This window comes from Notolabrus celidotus, chromosome 23, assembly GCF_009762535.1.
Source record: "Notolabrus celidotus isolate fNotCel1 chromosome 23, fNotCel1.pri, whole genome shotgun sequence".
NCBI classification, from domain to species: domain Eukaryota; kingdom Metazoa; phylum Chordata; class Actinopteri; order Labriformes; family Labridae; genus Notolabrus; species Notolabrus celidotus.
In genome coordinates this window covers 1,773,193-1,798,236 of record NC_048294.1, presented here as the reverse complement: position 1 = coordinate 1,798,236, position 25,044 = coordinate 1,773,193, and the positions used below count along the sequence as shown (strand labels likewise).

At 41.2% G+C, this 25,044-nt stretch overlaps 1 protein-coding gene across 14 annotated transcripts in view; it reads right to left on the bottom strand.

Annotated features, from left to right (window-relative positions):
* LOC117807007 overlaps positions 1-25,044 on the bottom strand; it is a 94,801-nt gene that overhangs the window by 5,535 nt on the left and 64,222 nt on the right. For 4 of the 14 annotated variants that reach the window (XR_004629854.1, XR_004629855.1, XR_004629859.1 and 1 more), the window contains one exon: positions 23,840-24,757. The exons of 3 other annotated variants lie outside the window; for them this stretch is intronic. Coding sequence is in view for 2 of the 11 variants with exons in the window: in XM_034676036.1 (XP_034531927.1) it covers positions 21,183-21,185 (3 nt within the window). In the remaining 9 variants the exon portion in view is untranslated. Of the gene's footprint in view, positions 1-19,015; positions 19,067-19,195; positions 19,262-20,071; positions 21,378-23,839; positions 24,758-24,906; positions 25,037-25,044 lie in introns of those variants that run through there. 7 more of the 14 variants (XR_004629862.1, XM_034676036.1, XM_034676037.1 and 4 more) reach the window with 4 other exon arrangements.

The window sequence follows — 25,044 nt, the reverse complement described above, 5'->3', positions numbered from 1 at the left end:
GACTGGACTGCTCTCCACCTGTCCTACAGTTTGATTATTCATCAGATTATTCATCTGAATGTATTTATTTCGTGTTTAAAATAACAAATGTGAGCAGCACGGTGGGATTTTGCATGCAGCAAAGCAACAAAGACGTGGTAGTAAATGATATTTCAAGGGAATTAGGCAAATAGGCAAAGCTGGGCTGAGGAACCAGGGCCGTGCATGAACTCAACTTTATTTATACAGCACCTTTCATACATGAAGATCAGACAGAAATCAACTCAGGGACTCCAGAAAGGTCTATGGTTAGTAACTTTAATGGCACAGGAAGAGTTAAAGTAGAGACAGGTAGAGAGGAGAGAGAGGGAGAGACAGGATCCCAGTGTGTCAGTCTAAGCCTATAGCAGCATAACTAAGACTGGTCCAAGCCTGATCCAGCTCTAACTATAAGCTTTATCAAAAAAGGAAAGTTTGAAGCCTACTCTTAAAATTAGAGAGGGTGTCTGCCTCCCGTACCCTGACTGGTAGATGATTCCAAAGGAGAGGGGCCTGATAACTGAAGGCTCTACCTCCCATACTACTTTTAGAGACTTTAGGTACGATAAGCAGGCCTGCATGTTGGGAGCGTAGTGTTCTAGAGGGGTAATCCAGCACTATGAGCTCTTTAAGATGCAAAGGTGTGTGACCATCAAGAGCTTTGTCAGAATATATTTTTAGGTATGTGTTGGAACCCAGGAAGAATAGCCGATGCTTGTGCTCATGGGGATCCTAATAAAGAAAGAAAGAGAAAGAAAGAAAGAAAGAAAGAAAAAGAAAGAAAGAAAGAAAGAAAGGAATTTTAATAGAGGAACATCAGCTCTTCAATTTGCGTCTTTAAAACTAGTTTTATGTTTTCTGTAAGTACCTGCCTCAGCACTACAGAAGAATCTTAGCTATTGTGCTAATTCTGTGCTAATAATTTGCATTGTCCTATTTAAATAAACTCAATAAATCACACTGACTCAGAGGCATTGCATGAGTCGTGGTAATTTACATGTGTGTACAGTGACATGGACGTCAGCAGTAAGCTTAATTCTGTCTTTCCATGAAGATTCAAATGGGTTTATTCAAATCAAACATTCATCGGTCTGCTGTGATTACACCTCAGTGTGTTCATCACTCATGATCCCTCAGATCAACCTCTAATGATTTACCCAAATCAACAGGACTGAGGGAAGATGGATGGCAGTCTGGCCGGAACACCAAGTCTGCCGTCTGCACACTTTAAGGTCACATCAATGGATTCAATGTCTGTCTTAAGCATAATCATGTACTTGGTTTTTGGGGTTCAGGATCAGTTTAAGACCAGCCAGAGACACAGGTCCACTCTTAATCAACCTGCCTTACCGAAAGTCTCTAAAAGTAGTATGGGAGGTCGAGCCTTCAGTTATCAGGCCCCTCTCCTTTGGAATCTTCTACCAGTCAGGGTCCGGGAGGCAGACCCCCTCTCTACTTTTAAGAGTAGGCTTCAAACTTTCCTTTTTAATAAAGCTTATAGTTAGAGCTGGATCAGGCTTGGACCAGCTCTTAGTTATGGGCTATGGCTTAAACTGACACACTGGGATCCTGTCTTTCCCTCTCCTCCTCTCTCTACCTGTCTCTCACTTTAACTCTTCCCGCCCCATTAAAGTTACTAACCATAGACCTTTCTGGAGTCCCTGAGCTCCCTTGTCTCGTAGGTTCCTCTGGATCTCTGCTGTAGATTCCTTTTTCCTTCCTTTCTTCACTTCTTTCTTTTCATTCTTTCTTTCTTCCTTTTTCCTTTCCTTTCATTCCTATTTCCTTTCTTTCTTTCTTTCCATGTTTCTTCATCCTTTATGTCTCCTTTTCCTACCCCGTACTTTCCTTCTGTCATTCTTTCACCATTCATTCTCCTCTTTTTCTTTCTTCTGGTCTCCCTCTCTTTTCTCTTTTCTTAGACCTTTCTGGAGTCCCTGAGCTCCCTTGTCTCGTAGGTTCCTCTGGATCTCTGATTAGATGTGTGTCTAACATGAGTCTGGTCCTGCTGGAGGTTTCTGCCTGTTAAAGGAAGTTTGTCCTTGCCACTGTAACTTGCTAAATACTGCAAAGTGCTCTGCTCATGGTGGATTAAGATGAGATCAGACTGAGTCCTGTCTTTAAGATGGTACTGGATCTGATCCGGTCTTGATGTTGGGTATAGACCTGCTCCCAGAATCCCAGAGATACAAGTTTAACTTCACTAATCAATATGAAATAATAAATCTGTATATGTTTCAGGATGCCTTAAGAACACAGACAATTCCTGTTATCGACTTAGAGGAGGTCAGCTTGTCCTGTATTTAAATGTGTCCGTGTAATTCATGTTCATGCATCAATAGAAGAATCATTCATCAGTCAGTTTGTCACATAAAATTAGATTTTCATTCAAATGTTCGGGCAGATATTCGGTTACAGCAGTCCACCGCGGAGAGACCCAGAAACAACTCAGAAACAAATACTGACAAGGTTGTTGTTCTTAATATTTAATTGAATTATTGCTTTTGGAAAGAGACGTTGTTTGAACACTCGCACAGCTGATGGTGGACTGTACGAACGTTGCAGTTTCTCACTGACTGTGCAGACATTTTAGAAGTGGAGCTCTACCGACTTCACACATCGAGGTTAGTATTTCAGTATGATTGATTCTACTTATCCTGATGAAATAAACCATTAACATATTATTTGGTGACAATGGATGACATTTTTGGAGTCCGCCAGTGTAGCAATGTTATGTCTTCTGGTTATACTTGTGATTACAAATCAGAGGAGTAGAATCTGGTCACTTAATCCAGACTATGTCAGAGCATGGCAGGTGAGAGGGAGCGTAGATCTGGATGAAGGACTCCAAGTAGGCAGAGACGTTTTTGTTGCTGTTTTTTAAGCAAGCCGTCAGTTTTTGGGTTGATTCAACTTTACCATGTCTCATTTTAGAAAATTATAATCAGTGTGAATGTAAATCCCACTTCCTGATTGTTTTTTTAAAGGTTATATTTTTAAATGGTAAATAGAATTGTATTTAATTTCTCTTTCTAGTTTTTCTGACCACTCAAAGCGCTTTTACACTACTCGACCATAGACTGTAAATAAAAATGGACAGCGTTGCTCCGACCCCTTCCCGTTGTACGGTTCTGTAGACAAAAAAACCCGCTCCAGGGCGCAGCCATTGTGCAGCAAGAGTCTGCGAAGCCAAAGAATTTCTGTGTTGCCATTGTAGTTTCTGTGTTGCCACGGTACCGAGCTCCGCCCTACAGCGTAACATCACAAGATCCTATGGAGTTTCCCTCTACGGCAGCTTTCTGTTCATATAGATTCAGAAAAAAAAGCCTTGAACACAAAACAGTCAAATACTTACTACATATCACCACAGCATACGGATGTGAGAAACATTTGTACGACGTGTATTCATTTTTAAAGTTTGACCGCAGCCCCATTCAAATGAATGGGGGAGACGGAGTTTTTGACCTATACTGCAGCCAGCCACCAGGGGGCAGACACTTTGGTGGAAGCTTCATTTCAGGGCGAGCGACTTCCCTTCCTTATCTTGTTTAAAATAAAAATATATTAGTTATGCTGTCCACTAGAGGCTGGATGCAGAAACACAGGAAACCACATACACACCCATTCAAAGAAGACGATCTTTACAGCAGAAATAAACGTGTTTACAGCCTGGTACAAAACACCAGTGTAGTCTTGATAGCTAATTTTTCTATCGGCACACACTGTACGGGGGTGAATTTTTTGACTTGTTATTTTCAAAGATATTAAACTGACAAGTTTTGCCCAAATAAGGGCGTGGCTGACTTGATTGACAGGCGGGTACCCCTGTAGCCGTTAGCAAAAAGGCTAAAGGCCCGCCTCTTTACCTCTCACTATCTCGGACGACGTTTGGTTGAGTTCAGTATTTCCAATATGGCATCCGCCATTGATTGGCTTCAGAACAGGGCTTCAGGAACAGACGGGTCTATGGTTTTAAGTAGCTGAGCAAGGATTCTTCAAGTTTTCAAACGTCCTCTGTTTGATTGTCGTGTCTTTTTCTCTTCCAGATATGTCAGAAAACTCTTCCTCATCCAACGACTCCCTTCGTCATCCCCTCCCCTTTTCCGTCTGCATCATCTCTAGACCGAGCTCTTTCTTCTACTTTGCATTCTACCTCACACATCCTCCTTCTCCTCCCTCTCTCCATCTTCATCCTACCTGGGTCTTGAACGCTGGCAGCAACGGCGCTCCACCGTCAGCACAGCAGCAGTGAGTCACTTCGACTGTTTCACCTACCACATGGTCACCATGGAGCTGGTTGGTGTGTTGGGGCTCATCCTGTGCTCCTGTGGTGTCTTTACGACTCATGTTAAAACATACTGGTTCGGGTTCTGCCTTTACTCCGTCTCCTGGTATGGAGAGTTGTTCACCAACATCCTGACCTGCGTGGAGCGCTTCCTGGCCGTCTCTCATCCCCTCATGTATCTGAGCCTCAGGAGCGATCGAGGGGTTCGAATCAGAAATGTCTGCATCGGATGTGTTTGGCTGCTTTCTTTTGGAGAAACCTGTTTGCTTATTTCTAAACACATTTCTGCTATGGTGGATGTTTTCATCATGACAGGCAGTGTGATCGTCATCTCCTTCTGCAGCCTCTCTGTTCTCTGTGTTCTGATTCGTCCAGCCGGGGCAGCAGGGCGGTGACAGAGAGAACTTAAAGCAAAGGGCCTTCTTCACTATTGTTGTAATACTGGGAGTGCTGTTGGTGAGGTGTCTTTGGAATCTGACTTGGGCTTCTCTGTTTGTGTCGAAAGCTAATCAGTGCATGATAATGGCCCTTGGAGTGTGGCTCAATCTCCCAACCAGTCTCGTGTTACCCTTTTTGTTTCTGCATAGAACAGGATTATTAGGGTTTTGTAGGAACACAAAATGAGGGCAGTGAATTGAACCAGCGGTCTTGTTGTTTGCACCAAATCTGTACCTGGTTCATGTTGTTGACTAGATGTTCAAATATGCTTATACTGTTGATTGATGTTAGAAAGGAGAGTTTATATGAATCTACTTCCTAAACAGTTGCCTGCTGGGGAGAAAAAGCTTCCTGTAGTTAGTAGGCAGGCTCTGAAACACTTCTCTAATTGAAGCCAGTGGTCTTCCCAGTATTTGATCATAAACAGAAGTACGGGAGGTATAAAGTAGCCACTGGACTTTGAGTGTCAGACAAGTTATAGTATCATATCATATGAGCCAGTGAGAGCCCTCAGGTCTTCGGGTAGTGGACTTTTAATTGTACCAAAAGCTAGAACAGAGACCCACGGTGAGGCAGCTTTTAATCATCACGGCCCACGCCTGTGGAACACCCTACCTGAAGATCTGAGGGCTGTACAGAGCATCAACATTTTTAAGAGCAATCTCAAAACCGACCTTTAACCAAGTTTTATTCTTATAACAGTTTTATTTATTTATTTATCATCTCGTTCAAATTTTAGTCACTTTTTATTCTATTCTATTTGTTTTTTAAGTATAGCATCTTATTTCCTTTTTTTGGTTTAATATTTTAGTGTTTTATTATCTAGTAATTTATTTTACTTATTTATTTATTTATTTTAAGTATAGATTCTTATGTTCTTTTAATGGTTTAATTTTTTAGTGTTTTATTATCTTAATGTATTTTATTTTGGCTATTTTATTTTCCTGTGTTGAGTTTTAACATTTTATGTTTCCTCCAGTGTTTCCTCATTAAGACATCATGAGAGCGTTTCCTTAGTTCGTTCAGCAACTTCTTTTTTATTTGTATTTCTTTATTTTGTTTTTATTGTTTTTGTTATTATTGTTGCATATTGTGTTCTTCACTTTAGGATTGTGTGGTGGGTTTTGGGGTCGGGCTGAGTTGGGATTAGGATGGGGGTCTTTTTATTTTTACATTATCATTGTATGAAAAGCACTTAATAAATAAAGTCTGATTGATTGATTGATTGATTGATTGATTGATTGATTGATTGATTGATTGATTGATTATCACCGCCAGCTTGACGAAGTTCAATAACTCATTCTGTAATGATTCTGTTGACATCAAAATGTCTTCAATGACAAACTCTTTAGCTGATCCAAGTTGCTGTAAATGTTTTTAATCGGTTGCCTGTAAAGAAAACATTACATTTCTGCATTGTAACCTTTGCTGTACTGAAAAATCATGATTAAAGAATTTCAAAATCTCATTCTTCAATAGTGAGGTTTCTTTACACAACATATTACCTTTAGAGACCAACTCATTTCACAATCCCCCAAATTTCACTTATAACCACAAATGTGAACATCATGATATAAAACACACTCATTACACTTGTGCACTTCTTTACTCATGTGTTTGTAGTCTGTTTGATCATATTCAATAAAGGCAACATATTTTCACCTTCAACTTAAAACCCTAACTTGGTCAGTGGTCCTGTGCGTCTAGCTATGGCACTATCTTAATCTCCTGTCGAGTCATAAATATGCAATATCCGTATTGTTTTGATTAAAGTCGTTCTCAGTGTTGCTGTACAAATAAAGTTGAACATTTCCTGAAATTATCTTTGTAACTTGATATATTTTGAATTAGGCGTTAACTATATTGTTCCATTTTTATTTGTTTTTCTTGATCTGTTATTCTTTGGGTTTACATTTGATAACTCATTTGTCAGTGATGGTTTCATGGCCACTTTGTTTATTATTCAAATATCTCGAGAGATGGGGTGGTGGAAATATCCGGCCATTATAAGATTATAATGCAGAATTTGAAGCATAACAATGTACTAATGGGAGGCGCAGTGGGAGGATGACCGGAGGTGATTTTTGAACAGGTTAGAGTTCTTTTCTAATTTCATTAGCTGGCAACTTTGAAAAATAGTGTAGATAACTTGACATATTTGAGGGGTTCTGAACTGATTTCACCGATTTCACACTTGTGGAAAAAACATTGTGATGTTTTTCTGTAGCTTCGGAGGATGTTTCTTCATTTTGATCAAATAGCATTACTGATGGAGGTTGGCCTTGACATTAGACTTTGATGACAAGTGTCAGGTCTTACGTGGGATAGAGTTGAGCATGTAATAGTCAAGTAAGGTCAAATGAAAGACCTTTCAGAATCTGGATTTTGGGTTTAGCTATGGTGCAAGACGAGGAATATGTATTATGGATAGTATTCAATTTTTTCTGGGGGGTTTGTCTTCTAATTATTACATACAACCTGATGAAGGACAGTTTTGCATGATGGGTCTGTTGTATCTCAATTATAGAGAAGGGACACATCTCTGTAACTGCATACAATGGTATTTGGACCAGAGTTTAGCAACCAAATTTAGCCACTAGCAACTAATTGATTTGGTATCAGAAGAGACTTTTCCATTTGTTTTTAAACTTGTTTGTCTATGTGTATTATTGTTTGTATGTATATTCTCTGGAGTGGACATTTTGGTTTATTCTATTTTATTTTTGTTATCTATTTCTGCTGTCATAGTGCTGATAGAGATATTGAGACTTTTAAACGTAAAGTAAAAACGTATTTATTCAGTCTGGCTTTTATGTAGGGTTTAACAATTGTATTACTTACCTTTTACGGTAAAATTGATTTAAATGTTGCTTTATTATTTTAGTAATTTTAACTGTTTTATGTATTTATTCATTCATTTATTTAATTTGTATTTATCTACTCAGTTTAATTGATATTTTTAGCCTTAGTTTTATTTTTCAACTCTTACCCTTACCCTTTTTAAATCTATTTATTTTAACTATTTGTATTCTTCATTTGATGCTTTAACTTATTTTAATTACACATATTTTATTTTTGGTTAGTCTATTTTATTTTATTTTATGTTATTTAATTTTTTATTATTTTTATATTATTTTATAATTATTATTATTATTATTATTATTATTATCTTCCCCTAATATGTCTTGCCATTGTTTCATTTCTGCTTCTTTCTCATTTTTCAATCGCTGTAAAGAACTTCAGGTTGCATTTGATTTGTATGAAAGGTGCTCTATAAATAAAGCTTGATGATTGATTGATGATTGATTGATTGATTGATGATTGATTGATTGATTGATGATTGATTGATAATGTCCGAATGTAACTACACAGCTGGAATAAGAAAAAAAAGAAATATTTTCACACTGTACTGTTGATGAGAAAAATGAATAAAAACTAAGTTTGAAAAAAAAAAAAGAAAGAAGAGACTATTTCGGCTAGAAGGTACGACAAATGCTAAGTTAACAATTTTCTGCAGGCTGTAACAAAGGCCACTTCTGTAGCCAGCAAATATCTGATCTTGGAGGTGCCCTTTATGAAAATTGCTACTCAAGATGTTTTGTTTAAAAGACAGCGAAGAAAAGGTGAGTTCACCGAAGAGATCTTGATGAAATTAAAATAAACTTAACTAATCAATATGCGCCCGTGAGGGGATGCAGATTGAACTCGTTTCCCACTATAGATACCATGGCATTTTAATTGATGACACTTTAACCTTTACCCCCTCACATCCAGCAGCTTGCTAAAAGGTTGAAATTAAAGCTGGGTTTTTATTTTAGAACTAGATTAGATGTCTTTCTTTTGAAGCAAAAGAAAAAACTGGTTGCTGCTACTTTCTGTCTGCGCTGGACTGCGGTATGTTTTATATATGCACGCCTCTGCTCAAAGCTTGCACATACTTGATTCTGTATATCATAGAGCTTTGAGGTTTATCACAAATCTTAAAACGATGACTCATCACTGTGTGTTGTACTCGAGAGTAGGATGTCCTCCCTGTCGTCTCGCAGGAAAAAACATTGGCATCTTCTTATTTATAAATGCATCCTAGGACTACTTCCCTCTTACCTCCTCGCATATATCGCACAAAAGAACTCAGGAAGTCATAATCTTCGATCGCAGGATCTTTTATTACTATCTGTTCCGAGGGTCCTGGACTGAATTGGGGGGAAAGGCCTTCAGGTTTGCTGCTCCCTCGACCTGGAATGCTTTACAAAAGGATCTAAAGCTGTCTGACATGAATCTTTGAATGCTTTTAAGCGTCCTTAAATGACTTGGAGGCTAAGAATCTGTCTGTAGATGTTTTTTTTATATGTGACATGCTGTTTTTCCTGGAGGTGACCTGTGTGTAGCTGTTGTATGCGTCTGCTATTTGTATGTATAGTCTATTGTAAAATTGTAACTCTGTAACTGTGCTGCTGCCTATCTTTGCCAGGACTCTCTTGGAAAAGAGATTTTTAATCTCAATGAGCATTTCCTGGTTTAAATAAGGTTTATAACAATAACAATAATAACTTCACCTCCAATTAATGTTGTTTTTCCCTCACAGATATGTCGGTGAACTGTAGTCCCCCTCAACACACCTCCCTTCCTCATACCTCATCAAGCTCCCCTTTTACACCTGCCTCATCTCCAAACAGACCTCTGAAATCTTCATTGCATTCTACTGCGTCAACTCCTTCATCCTTTCCCCCGTCTGCATCTTCATCGCCTATCTGATTGTCCAACGATGGCGGCATCAGCGCTCAACCTCCGGGCAGCAACAAGCAATCACTCGGACAGCTTCACCCTCCACACTGTCATCATTGACCTGATCAGCGCGTTTGGGTGCGCCTTCTCTTGCGTGGGTATCCTAAACAAACGTGCCTTTATGTTATGGGTTGGGTATCTTCTTTGGTCCTTCACTTGGTACGGGGAGACATTCTTTCACATCCTAACGTGTGTGGAGTGCTACCTGGCGGTTGTTCATCCCATTGTTTACCTGAACCTCAGGAGCGAGAGAGGCATCAGAATCAGGAATGTTAGCATCGGGTCTGTTTGGTTGATTTGCATTGGACTAACAAGTCTGTTGGACATAGATGGTGCCAGCATTGTCATCGATATCTACATCTTGAGTTCCTCTTTGTCGTCATCTCCTTCTGCTGTGTCTCTGTGCTCTGTGCTCTGATTCGCCCAGGGCCAGGGAAGCAGGGCGGGGACAAGGTTGACCAATCAAAGAGAAGGGCTTTCTACATCATCATGGCCATACAAGGAGTGCTGATGCTGAGGTGTGTTTGGAACATGGTTTTGATGTTTCAACACCAGACTGGAGTTGATGGCTGCAGGACGATGGCACTTGGTGTCTGGGGCAACATCCCCAGTAGCCTTGTGTTGCCTCTGCTGTATTTGCACAGAGCGGGGAAGTTAGTGGTTGTTTCAAATCATGAAGGTTTTGATTTGGTTGAAAGCACTTGAAATGTCTTGACTTATCATGTTAAATATTGTCTGCTCTGGTTTCTGCAAAGAACTTCTGGCTATAGTTGTAACATGGATTGGTCTCATATTTTATTTTCCCCATCCAAGGAAGTGTAGGCCTATTATTCTCCCTGAATATTAATGCTTAATTATGAACGTATTGTTATATTTCATTTTAATCATGTTATATTGATCACTGCAATTTTTTTGTTGATATAATATCTTATTCTTAGTTACATCCTTACATTTTTCATGAAATATCCAGTTAGACTAAGAATCCACTTACGTATACCCACGTTTTTGAGTGCTTAGTAAATAAATGTATGAACATCATGTCAATTTGTATAGTTAGACCTTCATTTCATTGATTTAGCAGTTTTTTTTAGTTTTTTTTTAAATTAAAAAAGGAGGCTGTAATATCAGAAAACACTAAGACGGTTGGTGAATAGATGACTTATCAATGTTATTTTTCTGATTTGGACAGTGTACATGCCTTGTGCTGTGTTTAATACATGAAGTTGTTTCAGTATGTCTATTCCTATAAATAACTACGCATGAATGTTTGTGAACAATGTTGCAATAAATGGATATTAAACTATAAAACACAGCCTTCAGTCTACTTCTTACAGCCACCTTCTACCAGATCCATGCACTTTCACCTCAGAACGACTCTTGGTGCCATCTTGCTGGACTTGACTTGTGATTGACCGGCAACCTGCCAGGAGTGTGCCACACCTTTTTCTCTTTGAACCCCTATAGAGACAAGTAGTGCTGATTGATGGATGTTTGATGTATGGTTAACATTTGCATGAACGTATTTGTATATGACTGACAAGTACCACAAAAAATCAGGCGCTTAGTCAAATCAGTTTAGAACGTGTGCATGGTCGAGTGATTTAAAAGGTCATCCATTGTAGCTGGATGTTTGATATTTTTTAGTTTTTTAGCCAAGAACCAAATACATTCTCCTACAAGTTCTAATGTTTAAAAAAACAAATATATTTGGCCCAACTTTGGAGAAATGAATATGGAAGATGCACAAGAAATCTATTTTCAATCTGTCTGTAACCGTTAAATGATAGTTGAGTCGTTGAGCAGTTACGCTGTCATAGCTTGTTATTTTTAGCTGTAGGTTCCTCTGGATCTCTGCTGTAAGATTCCTTTTTTGGGGTCTGTTATCATCCTTTCTTTCTTTCCTTTTTCCTTTCATTATTTTCTTTCATTCCTTCTTCCTACTGTCCTTTTTCTTTTTTACTTTCTTTCTTTCTATTCCTCCTTTTCTTTTCTGTCCTTCCCTCCTTCTTTCTTTCAGTCGTTTTTTCTTCCTTCCTTTCTTTTTCTATTCCTCCACTTCCTTTCATTCCTCCCTCCTTCTTTTTTTCTTCCTTTCTTCCTTTCTTTCCATGTTTCTTCATCCTGTCTCCTTTTCTTATCCCGTCCTTTCCCTTCTGTCATTCCTTCATTATTTATTTTACTCTTTTTCTTTCTCTGGTCTTCCCTCTCTTTCCTCTTGTCCTTAGACCTTTCTGGAGTCCCTGAGCTCCCTTGTCTCGTAGGTTCCTCTGGATCTCTGCTGCTGTGGATGTGCCAGACTCCAGCTGCTACTACTACTACTATCCGTCTCACCACTATCATCTCCTCTCTCTTTTCATCTCCCTCTGTCCCTCTCTCCAACACGGTCTCAGCAGATGTGTGTCTAACATTAGTCGGGTCCTGCTGGAGGTTTCTGCCTGTTAAAGGAAGTTTTGTCCTTGCCACTGTAACTTGCTAAATGCTGCAAAGTGCTCTGCTCATGGTGGATTAAGATGAGATCAGACTGAGTTTCTCTTCCATTTTGTATTCTTTCCTCCCTTCTCTCTCTCTTCTTCCCTGTCTTCCTACTTACTATCTTTCTTTCTTCCTTCCCTCCTCTACTCACTATCATTCATTCTTCCTCCTTCCTTTCCTTCTCTCTAGGAATGCTCTCTGGCTCTTTGGTCATCAGATTACAACAATAACATTAGTGGTTTTTGCATCATGCAAACAAGCAGCAGATTCTCTTCCCATGCTGACAAACACAACACCGTCAATCCTCATTATCACGACATACTGTCGACAGCCGGGACGAGTTGATGCTGGACGCAGTAAATCCACGTTACATTCACAGTGTGGGTCTGTTTTGATATATATTATAAGATTTAAACTGAATTTAAAATCAACGTTTGATGAAGTGTTTAATGAATTGTAGTATTAAACGGATCTTACCAAAGAGTTATGGTTATGTTCTATCCATAATAGGACGTCTTTATTTGGACTGTGATTTAACATAGATGGAAAACACAGCTTGAAGTATGAACAGTCAACCCCTTCAGAGTGTCCAGAATGTTCAACCAAATCCTAATCCAGGCTTCATCGGCTCCCCGATGGAGCTCGTCGATCACAGGCAGCCACACCCGAAAGCTCCTGCTCACTAATCAATTTGACTCCTGATGGTTTCAAGGTTTAGAAAATAAACTTCACACTGTGTTCAGAAGACTTTACAATGAGCTACAAAGTCTTAGGAACATCTTAGGGAACGTGTGAGAAGAAGACGGGACGGTGTCATGAAATAATGAAGGGTTTTAAAACAGAGCTGTGGGGATATAGTGGGGAGACGGATAGTAGTAGTTGTAGCAGCTGGAGTCTGGCACGTCTCACAGCAGCAGAGATCCAGAGGAACCTACGAGACAAGGGAGCTCAGGGACTCCAGAAGGTCTAAGAAAAGAGAAAGAGAGGGAGACCAGAAGAAAGAAAATGAGGAGAATAAAATGGTGAAAGACAGGATAGAAGGAAAGAACAGGATAAGAAAAGGAGACAGAGAAGAAAGAAAAAAGAAAGAAATAAAGGAAAAGGGGAAAAAAAGAATTAAAGAAATGAAAAGAGAGAAGTTAAGAAATTAAGAAAGAAATAATGAAAAGAGAGAAGTGAAGAAAGAAAGAAAGAAAGAAAGAAAGAAAGAAAGAAAGAAAGAAAGAAAGAAAGAAAGAAAGGAAGAAAGGAAGAAAGGAAGACAGGAAAGGGAATGAAAGAAAGCAAGAAAGGAATAAGGAATAAAAGAAAGAAAGGATGAATGACAGACTCAAAAAAGGAATCTACAGCAGAGATTCAGAGGAACCTAAAAGACAAGGGAGGTCAGGGACTTCATAAAGGTCTATGGTTAGTAACTTTAATGGGACAGGAAGAGTTAAAGGAAGAGACAGGCAGAGAGAGCAGAGAGAGGGAAAGACAGGATCCCAGTGTGTCAGTCTTAGCCTATAGCAGCATAACTAAGACCTGGTCCAAGCCTGATCCGGCTCTAACTATAAGCTTTATCAAAAGGAAAGTTTGAAGCCTACTCTTAAAGTAGAGAGGGTGTCTGCCTCCTGGACCCTGAATGGTAGACGATTCCAAAGGAGAGGGAACTGATAATTGAAGGCTCTACCTCCCATACTACTTTTAGAGACTTTGGGTACGATGAGCAGGCCTGCATGTTGGGAGCGTAGAGTTCTAGAGGGGTGATAGGGCACTATGAGGCCTTTAAGATACGAAGGTGTGCTTGTAGGTCAGGGGAAGGATTTTAAGGGGAGGTAGAGAAGCTAACACGATTCTAAGAAGTCTTTGTATCTTCTTCTTCGTAGGCTTTCCATCATCAGTAATGCAGACCAACTCCTCTGAGCTCTTCCCCCCGGACTCTCCTGACCACTTTAAGTGCTCTAACAGCACCGTCACCTTCATCATCTTTACTGCCTACACCTCCACCAGCATCCTGCTCCTCTCACCTCTCTACATCCTGGTCCTCTGGACAGGATTCCATCGATGGAGGCGTCAGACCACAGGAACAACGAGTCACTCTGACGTCTTCACGTACTGCATCATGTTCATGGAGATGATCGGTGTTCTGGGGTCGCTCCTCTTCTATCTGGGCTCGTACACACACATACAAGAGATGAAGGTGGTCGGGTTTTCATCCTTGGCCTTCGGTTACCCCGGACAGAACCTGCTTCACGGCCTGACTTGCGTGGACCGCTATCTCGCTGTTTGTCACCCCATCGTGTACAGAGCCAAGAGTAAGGCAGACATGGTGAAGGTCCGGAACATCAGCATTGGTTGTTCTGTGCTGCTGTGCTTTGGGTTAATGGCTGCTACAGGACTGAACTTCCCTGATTTCCCTGCCACTCTGCAGCTTGGTTTGTTATCACTCATCATATCCACGGCCGGTTTCTGCAGCGTCTCTGTTCTGCGTGCTCTGATTGGCCTCGGGCTGGGGAAAGTGGGCGGGAGTCGGGGGCAGATCGACCAATCAAAGCAGAGGGCCTTGCATACCCTCATGGCCATCACGTCGACGCTGACGTTGAGGTTTTGTGGGTTAGGGGCGGGCATTATCGTCCTCAGGTCAAACGGAGGAAGTGGATGTGCAGTGCTGTCGTTCTCACTGTGGATGTGCGTCCCGAGTAGCCTCGTTGTGCCTCTGCTGTTTCTACACAGAGCAGGAACACTGGCGTGCTGGAGCTGCAACTTCCTGCGAATGAAAACTGGAGGGAATTGAGGAGGTTCTACTTCATATAACTAACTGCTAACCATACATTTTCCCGCTTATTACCTGGCCACTAACTTAAGATACAAACACGTTGTCAAAAACATTGATTCAAGAGATTTTATTGATTTTAAATGATTTATGTTTACAGTTTTTAAAAATATTCCTAGTGATTCCCCAGGGATAGCATTTAGAGGGATATCAGAGGGAAGCCAGGTGCCGGCACTGGAACGTGTAACGTGGATCATCTTGTGAGGTTCAACTCAACAGCTGAGGACAACAGCTGCCACGGATCCCACCAGATCCATGTCCGGTCCGTCCCAAATCCATCACAGCACCGGATCTGATAGGTTTCTATTCTAATCAATATGTTAACTTCCACTGGATCCGCTCCGCTGTGTCCCGGCAGGCTCTGACCTGCCGGATCAGAAACGCAAGACTTCTATTTCTGCCTGATCGAGCGCAACAGGAAGTCAGGTTTCACCAAAACAAAATGAAAACATCCGGTTAATTTTCAGAATAAAACACTCTGTGTTATCACCAGATCGTATTTCAGTTAACTACAACAAGTGGAGATGGACCGGACACGGATCTGGTGGAAGTCCAATGTTAGGGTTTGCAGAAGCACAGTGGTGAGGCCCATTGTGATATTTTTCCCATGGTGGCCAATCCTTGATGGTGCGTGTGAGAACATCAGTTTGCACTTTCACCTCAGAACGACTCTTGGTGCCATCTTGCTGGACTTGACTTGTGATTGACCGGCAACCTGCCAGGAGAGCGCCACACCTTTTTCTCTTTGAACCCCATAGAGACAAGTAGTGCTGATGGATGGATGATTAATGGATGTTTGATGGATGTATGGATAACATTTGCATGAACGTATTTGTATACGACTGATAAGTTCCACAAAACCAGGCGCTTAGTCAAATCAGTTTATAACATGTGTGCATGGTCAAGTGATTTCAAAAGGTCATCCATTGTACTTGAATGTTGGATATTTTTTACTTTTTCAGCCAAGAACCATATAGATTCTCCTACAGGTTCTTGTATTTAAAAAAGGCTGTTTGGTTGTACCAAGAAATCTATTTTCAATCGATCTGTAACCGTTAAATGATAGTTGACTCGTTGAGCAGTAATGCTGTCATAGCTGTTTGTTTTTATTCAAATAACGAAGGGCGGACTGGGATGTTAGGGAAGATCGGATCATTTGAAGACGATAATCAGGAACAACAGACACAGATGGAAGAGGATCCAAAGAAAACTTTGAAACGGTTGGTGAACGAGTGACTTTTTAAAAAATCTCTTTGTCTACGGGAACAAGATAAAATATTACAGTTAAACTTCACCTATTTGTTTTGATCTTTAATAACCCGGCCTTAAATTTGGGACAAGACAAGGCAAGATGTGTGTCTAACATGAGTCTGGTCCTGCTGGAGGTTTCTGCCTGTTAAAGGAAGTTTGTCCTTGCCACTGTAACTTGCTAAATGCTGCAAAGTGCTCTGCTCATGGTGGATTAAGATGAGATCAGACTGAGTCCTGTCTGTAAGATGGGACTGGATCTTATCCAGTCTTGGTGTCTGGTCTTTGTTAATAATAGAACATAGAGTACGGTCTAGACCTGCTCTGTTTGTAAAAGTGTCTTGGGAGAAGGTTTTATTGTGATTTGGAGAATCTTTTCTGTCGAGTCGCAGCCTGAAACTGGCTCAGACCTCTTGACACCCCTGCAAGGTCCCCGTATGCCCAACATCCAATAGATCCAATATCAGCAGACTTGTTGTTCCAATATCGGAAAATTTTGTTTCAGATTCTAGTTCTCAAGTCTTCTTCTTCAATTTGTAGGAAATCTTAATACTGATCCATGACATGCTTTCATGGTATGAATTCCATTGTGCATATGCTTACAGTAGGGGGTACGGGGTTGGTTGTCACACTAGTTACTGTTTTGATGATTGCTCATCATCAAAACATTTTTCAGTAGTCATTCCTACAATAAATTGAAGCTTACGGTGTTGGCTTGAAATTTGTATCCCTCTCATTTTCCAACTCATTATAACAAAGAGGCAATTAACTATCAAAGACACTGACACATTGTGACAACCCCATCACGGGGTTGGTTGTCACACACTATGGGGTTGGTTGTCACAATGGTATTTCAATAGGAAAAACCTTTTAAAAAAAGCAAGAAGGCTGAACTAAATTTGAAAGCTTAATTGCACTGACAAGTGATAGGCCTACATAACTTAATGTATTTTTACATAAAATGATCAAGGAACATGAGCAGGAAACACATCTTTAGGCCAGCCTATATAACAACATAAAGAACAAAACAAATAGGCTGAACAATAATGGCCGACTCAACTAGTTGTTACATGTGACAACCAACCCCAAAGAGAATGTGACGACCAACCCCAACTGGAATTTTTTACTAGCATCAAGGCTAACAACCATCTAACAACTACTTAGCTAGCTAATAAAAATCTGAACTATCGTGATCGTGTCAGGATGTAGCTGAAGGATGTTTTTAGTGACTTTGTTGTTATTGATTGCTCATCTCTTGTTTGCATTGAGGGTTACCTTTTTAGCACTTTGTCACTTTGTTTGTCCTGTCTTGTGCCGTTTGTTTGGTGATGTAAAAAGGATGCTGACTCACTGCAAACAAAATCTACAAAAAAAGATGACCGTGACCTTGAAGCTAAGATGGTCTGTTTTTTGTTTTTACAGATATGCTGCTTAACTTTTCCTCCTCCAATGACTCCCACCTTCATCCAAACGACCTTCCTTTCTTCAAGTGCTTCATAATGAGACCAAGCTCCTTGATGTACGCCGCCTACTTCATCACAAACATCCTCCTCCTCCTCCCTCTCTGCATCTTCATCCTCTGCTTGGGTCTTCAACAAAGGCAGAGGCAGCGCTCCAGCTCGACAGCGTCGATGATGAGTCACTCGGACAGCATCATCTACCACTTGGTGACGATGCAGCTGTTTAGTGTCTTGGGGTTCATACTGTGCTGTTGTGGCGTTTTCACAGCTCATGTCAGGACGTACTGGGTGGGGTACTGTATCTGGACATTCACCTGGTATGGAGAGTTATTTTTTCACATCCTGGCTTGTGTTGAGCGCTACCTGGCTGTCGTTCATCCCATCACCTACTTGGGCCTGAGGAACAAGAGAGGGATGAGGCTCAGAAACATCTGCATTGGGTGTGTTTGGCTGCTCTCTGGTGGAACAACAAGTCTGCTGGCTTTCAAGGGTGTCACGTCAAAAGTGGACATGGCCCTCTTATTTATCTGCTTAGGCGTCATAGCCTTCTTCAGCCTGTCTGTTCTCTGCGTTTTGATTCGTCCAGGACCAGGGGAGCAGGGCGGAGAAAGAGAGAGGGTTGACCAATCAAAGCTGAGGGCCTATTACACCATCATGGCCATATTTGGAGTGCTGACGGTTAGATGTTGTTGGAATATGACTTGGTATATTTTGAGCTTCACAGTTAATCACTGCGTAGTTTTGGCAGGTGGAGTCTGGTTAATTCTCCCCTGCAGTCTGGCATTACCTCTGCTGTTTCTGCACAGAGTAGGAAAATTTCCCTGTTGTAAGAACATCAAATGAGGATGAGTAAGAGTATGTCGTAGTGACATTGTATAAGTGTGTGATTATTATGTATTAAATGACAGCAGCTTTACTAAAACTATGAGACTTGCTTTATAAAATATGTTGTAAAACTAAATAAAAGTGTGTGCACTCTTTCTTTGTTGGTGTTCCTTGGTGTTTGTGACCTAAAGCAGGAATGAAAAGTTCTTCCAGTCCCTTCCATGGCCAAATACCACCAGATCTGTACCCAGTCTGTCTCCGATCTGTCACAGCACTGGATCTGATAGGTTTCTATTCCACTCAATGTGTTAACTTCCACTGGATCCGCTCTCTTGCGTATCGGATTCGGCAAGTCGGAGTCCTCCGGATCAGATACGTAAGACTTCTATTTTTGCCGGAGGCCAGATCGCGGCTCATCAAACTCAACAGAGCAGATGGAGCGGGACAGGAAGTCAGGCACCAAAACAAAATGAAAACATCCGTTTAATTTTCAGAATAAAACACTCTGTAATCACCAGATCGTATTTCACTTAACTACAACAACAAAACCGTCATGATGAGCGGAGCCAGGCCTGGAGTCAACAGGTCAGAGGTTTTCAGAGGACCAGAAAGACAACATGGATGAGGAGAGGAGGAGAATCCTTGATTCAGTAATTACCGTGGGAAAACCTCGGTCACATGACTCCAGCTGTCTGGCGGTTAGTCCTCACACAAAATGCCCTTTAGTTTGAACACATTTTAGTCTAGGTTAAAATGTGCTCAGATGAGTTTTAATTAATTTAAAGTCATTACATTTAGTCAAACATTGTTTCTCTGACACTTTTACTTGTGTGATATCAGGTTCCTTACCTTTATTATTATTATTTTAGCTTAGACACTCCCACTATGCAATGCTGCTAAGCTGTCCTTGCTGATCTAGGAACAAGGTAAGGAAAGTGTTACACAGGCAGTGGTGGTAATTAAGAGGAGATATCCCCACTCAAAGTCGAGAAAAATCAATCAATATTATGTATACAGGCTAATTATTTTCCTTGACTTTAAATGAAAGTGTAAAGCTTATAGTTAGAGCTGGATCAGGCTTGGACCAGCTCTTAGTTATGCTGCTATAGGCTTTGACTGTCAGGGGAACTGGCACACTGGGATCCTGTCTTTCCCTCTCTCCCCTCTCTCTGCCTGTCTCTTACTTTAACTCTTCCTGTCCCATTAAAGTTACTAGCCATAGACCTTTCTGGAGTCCCTGAGCTCCCTTGTCTCGTAGGTTTCTCTGGATCTCTGCTGCTAAGGATGTGCCAGACTCCAGCTGCTACAACGACTACTATCCGTCTCACCACCATCATCTCTCTCTCTCTCTTCATCTCCCTCTATCCCTCTCTCCATCACGGTCTCAGCAGATGTGTGTCTAACATGAGTCTGGTCCTGCTGGAGGTTTCTGCCTGTTAAAGGAAGTTTGTCCTTGCCACTGTAACTTGCTAAATGCTGCAAAGTGCTCTGCTCATGGTGGATTAAGATGAGATCAGACTGAGTCCTGTCTGTAAGATGGGACTGGATCTGATCCTGTCTTGATGTTGGGTCTTTGTTAAAAATAATAATAATAAGACATACAGGACGGTCTAGACCTGCTCTGTTTGGAATGAGTCTGAGGATAACCTTTGTTGGGATTTGTCGCAATATAAATAAAGATTGCTTGAATCACACATGACCATGCTTACAGGTGTTCCAGGCTGATTTGAATGTCAATCTGATTTATTTCATACTTTAATTTGATATACAAATGTGGCAATGCAAATGTTATACTTTCATTCAATCTATCTATTCCTCATATATGCTGCTGTTCTCTTCCAGGTGAAAGGAGGCTGGAGCCAATCCCAGCATGAGCCAGTCAAACAAGTTTAATCAATATAATACTGACAGCAGCAGATTGGTGCAGGGTCAAACAAGATACTATTGTATCCAACACACCTGAGCGGTCTGGTTGCCTAAACCCAACCAAACCCTGAATGTTTCAAACATTTGATCTGTCACAGTTTTATAAGTTATGACTCTGAAACTACTTGGTTAGGCTTAATAAGAGATTGTGGTTTTGGCTTAAAGGAACCATCACCATGTTTTTTTGGTTTCATGAAATATGGCAGATTGGTCAGTTGCCCTAAACTTAAAGCAAAAGATGCTTTAGGCACACCTTTAGTCTACCATGGTAGGGACTAAGCCACTTTGCTATGAAAAGTGAAGAACAAATAAAGCTGCTAATGTTAGCTACAAAATAATTTCCCTTTTCCATTTTTTATTTGATCTGTTACCATCTGCGGGTGACATGAATTGACTCATTTGGCTGTAATGTTGTCATGGGCACTTTGTTTTTTATTCAAATACTGATGAGGTGGCCTGCAGAATCCAGAGAGTACAGACTATTTGACGCAGATGATCAGTCACAGCAGACGTGAATTTAAGAGGTCTGAAAATATTTCAAAGGTTGGTAAAATAATAACTTTTAAATGTCTTTTTTTTTCAGAGAGTGAAGCATTAACATTGTTTTGGTCTGCTGTTTTACAGATTTTTGCAGCTTTGTTTTCTCTCTCTTACAGATATGTTGGATAACTTCTCCTCCAATGACTCCCTTCTTCTACAAAACCTCTCCTCCATCCAAGCCGACTTTCCTCATTTCAAGTGCTATACCACCGGACCAAGCTCTCTAATCTATATTGCCTACTTCATCACAAACATCCTCCTCCTCCTCCCTCTCTGCATCTTCATCCTCTACTTCGGTCTTCAACAATGGTTGGGACAGGGCTCAGGCTCTACAGCGTCAATGAAGAGCCACTCAGACTGCATCACCTACCATTTGGTCACCATTGAGCTGCTTGGCGTCTTAGGGTTTGTTCTCCTCTGCTGCGGCATCTTGACAGACCATCACCATACATTTCGGGCAGGGTACCTTCTCTGGACCATTCCTTGGTACGCAGAAACCTACTGTCACATCCTGACCTGTGTGGAGCGCTACCTGGCTGTTGTTCATCCCATCACCTACCTAAACCTAAGGAACCAAAGAGGGATCAGAATCAGGAATGTCTGCATTGGGTGTGTTTGGCTGCTTTCCTGTGGAGAAACGGGTCTTTCAACTTTACAAGACATCAACCGTAGACTGGACATGTGTCTTTTCTCTTTGTTTTTGATTGTCATGTGCTTCTGTAGTGTTTCTGTTCTCTGTGTTCTGATTCGTCCAGGACCGGGGGAGCATGTTGGGGAAAGAGAGAGGGTTGACCAATTAAAGCGGAAGGCTTTCTACACCATTGTGGCCATATTGGTCGTGTTGTTGATTAGGTTTGTTTGGAACATGACTCGGTCTTCTATGTATGTGACAAAATTTCACGAGTGCGTAATTCTTGCAGGTGGAATCTGGTTTAATTTCCCCTGCAGTCTGTTGTCACCGCTGCTGTTTCTGCACAGAGTTGGAACATTTCCATGTAGTAGGAACACCAAATGAAGATGAGAATTGGACTTGAATAAAAAAATGTCTAAGAGTGCAACTCGGCTACTGTGTGTTGTTTCTTTTTTCTGCTCTTTCAATCAATCTTTATTTATATAGCGCCAAATCCCAACAATTGTTATCCAAAGACCCTTTCCAAACAGAGCAGGTCTAGACCATACTCTATGTTCTATTATTAACAAAGACCAGACATCAAGACTGGATAAGATCCAGTCCCATCTTCCAGACAGGACTCAGTCTGATCTCATCTTAATCCACCATGAGCAGAGCACTTTGCAGCATTTAGCAACTTACAGTGGCAAGGACAAACTTCCTTTAACAGGCAGAAACCTCCAGCAGGACCAGACTCATGTTAGACACACATCTGCTGAGATCGTGTTGTGATTGGAAACAATCAACTAGCACAACTACAAACAACATCAATCGGTCTAGACATAAACTCTTTATGCTGTTCACAGAGAACCAGCTCGTGTCCACCAAGATACAGCATTGTGCAACAGTCAGCAACAGTAACAAGTCAAAAACCTTGGGCAGGACCAGACTCATGGGAAACAGCCCTCTGCCGAGAAAGTGGGATAAGGCAAGAGACAGAAAAAACAAGAATGAGAGAACAATGTTTTGACTTGGGTGGCCAAACTGGGGCACCGACTGTTGAAGGGTTGGCCAGGTGTGGAAAACATTATTACCCCAAACCTAGGAGGGGTACTTCCAATAATCACATCTACTTTAACTTCTTTTTTATAAAATAATTTAATACGTAACGTTTTTGTAGATTTTTACATAAAAATGTAACACGAAAGAGTGTCAACATTTCAATCTGTTGAACTGAACTCTTTAAGGACTCAAAATGAAGATGATTGTCCAAAGTCAAATCATCAACAAAAACAATATTCAAATCCACAGAAACTACTGTCTCTGCAGCTTTCTGAAACACAATAGCTGATTCAAATAGTAATGCCTCTGACATGGCAAATAGCCATCATGTTTAAGAATTTCAGGGTGGCCAATCAGTTTTCAGGGGTGGTCATGGCCACCCCTGGGCACCTCCTGGCTCCCCCACTGCAATAAGTTCACCTCATTCTCGGCCCCCTGGATGAAAAGACTTTGAATTCAGAGAGGAAAAACGCTTTTCCTCCGGGGGTCATCGCAGAGGTATTTTACCTGCTCTCGGTGCCAAATTTTCGGCCACGTGAGTCCGGATGTAGCCCCTGGATCCTGGAGGAAAATAATTTGAATTTGGAGAGGAAAAGCGTTTTTCCTCTCCAAATTCAAAGTATTTTCCTCGTGGTTGAAGGAGTTCTGCGTCGCAGAGTGTGTGAAGTAATGCAACATACCGCGACGTGACGCGACGTGACGCGACATGACGTCGTGCTGGGAAATTAATCGTTAAGAAGAATTGATAACATTTGAGGTGTACTATTCGGATGGAAATGATCAATTGGAACCGGTTCTAAGTTGGATCCAGTTTTCGATTCCCACCCCTAATCGTAGCTGTGATACGCTTTAATGTTGCTTGGTTAATATAGTTATTTGTGCCTTTATGAAAAAGGCAGATTGACTGATCAAATCCACATCTGACATTTGTGTTTGAGTTGATAAACTGGTGTTGAAGTGTAGTTATGCAAAACCGTGAAAGGATCCAAAGTAAGACAGACAGATGACAAACTACTGCTGCAAATCAGCCTTGATGGTAACTAAATTAACAAATGTCATTCTGCAGACAGCATGCAAAGTAGTATCAAACAATTCAACACACACACACACACACACACACACACATTCGATACTGATACACATGGTAGTGTAAGGAAAGGATGCCAGTTCACAACTCAGGGACACCAAGGACAGAAGATCAGAAATATCAGGATCTGAGAACTATTCAGTAGGTAAGTGGTAAGTGTAAGTGTAAAAACAAGTCAGATGTTTTAGATTTTGTTCTTTTATTTTTGTGTTTGTTTTTGGTTGTTATATGGTTTAAAATATAGATTCAAAAAGGCTTCACAAGTGGATTGTAGGGTTAAATAACCTTTTATTGAAGGCTGGGGAATATACAAAGTAAATGAAATAATATTGAAAGTTATGGAAGAGTTTGTCCATCCATCCTGTTGACACTCTGCACTTTACATTCAGCAGGCAGGTGAGTGTGTTCAGCAGCAGACAGCTGTGTCAGCCGTGCTCCAACAACAGACTCAGGACCTCCTTCATCCCCCTGGTTGTTGGACTGTATAACTCCAGACAGTGATGGCAGGTGGGAAACAGATGAACTAAAGAGTGACACACTCTGGACGTCAGCATTTCCATCGCACAATATAGTACACCTTGTGTTTTTTGCATTCTTTTGCTCTTCCTCCAAACAGCCACTGGTGTGTACAGGTCTCTCTAAACATTTGGATGTTAAAATGAGCTGTGTCGTGTCTTAAAACCTGCTGGATGAACATCTCATGGAATCAGAAAACTATCTTCCTCTCTCTCTTTCTTTTGTTCTAGATATGTCATCAAACTCCTCCTTCTCCTTCACTGACGCCCCTCTTTATCCAAAAGATTATTCTGCTGTCATCAACTGCCTCTTCACCAAACCAAGCTCCATTATCTTCACAACTTTCAGCATCACAAACGTCCTCCTCCTCCTCCCTCTCTCCACTTTCATCCTCTACCTGGGTTTCCAAAAATGGCGGAAACAGCGCTCCACGTCTGCGACAGCGAGGATGAGTCACTCGGACAGCTTCATGTACCACTTGGTGACCATGGAGCTGATCGGCACGCCAGGTTTCCTCCTCAGCTGCCTTGGTGTTCATACAAACAGTTCCTCTACATACTTGGTGGGGCACTACATTACTGCCTTCACCTGGTATGGTGAGATATTCTGTCACATCTTGACCTGTACAGAGCGCTACCTCGCCGTCATTCATCCCATCACATATCGAAGCCTGAAAAGCGAGAGAGGAATCAAAATCAGAAATATCTGCATCGGGTGTGTTTGGCTGCTTTCCACTGGAGCAACAGTTGCGATGAAATGGATTCATGTCGCTTTAGTCGTGGGTTTATGCTTCTCAATCTCCTCTATGATCTTCATCACCTTCTGTAGTCTTTCTGTCCTCTTCGTACTGATCCGCCCAGGACCAGGGGAGCACGGTGGGGACAGGGTAAGGGTCGACCCATCAAAGCGGAGGGCTCTCTACACCATTGCCATGATACTGGGTGCATTGCTGTTAAG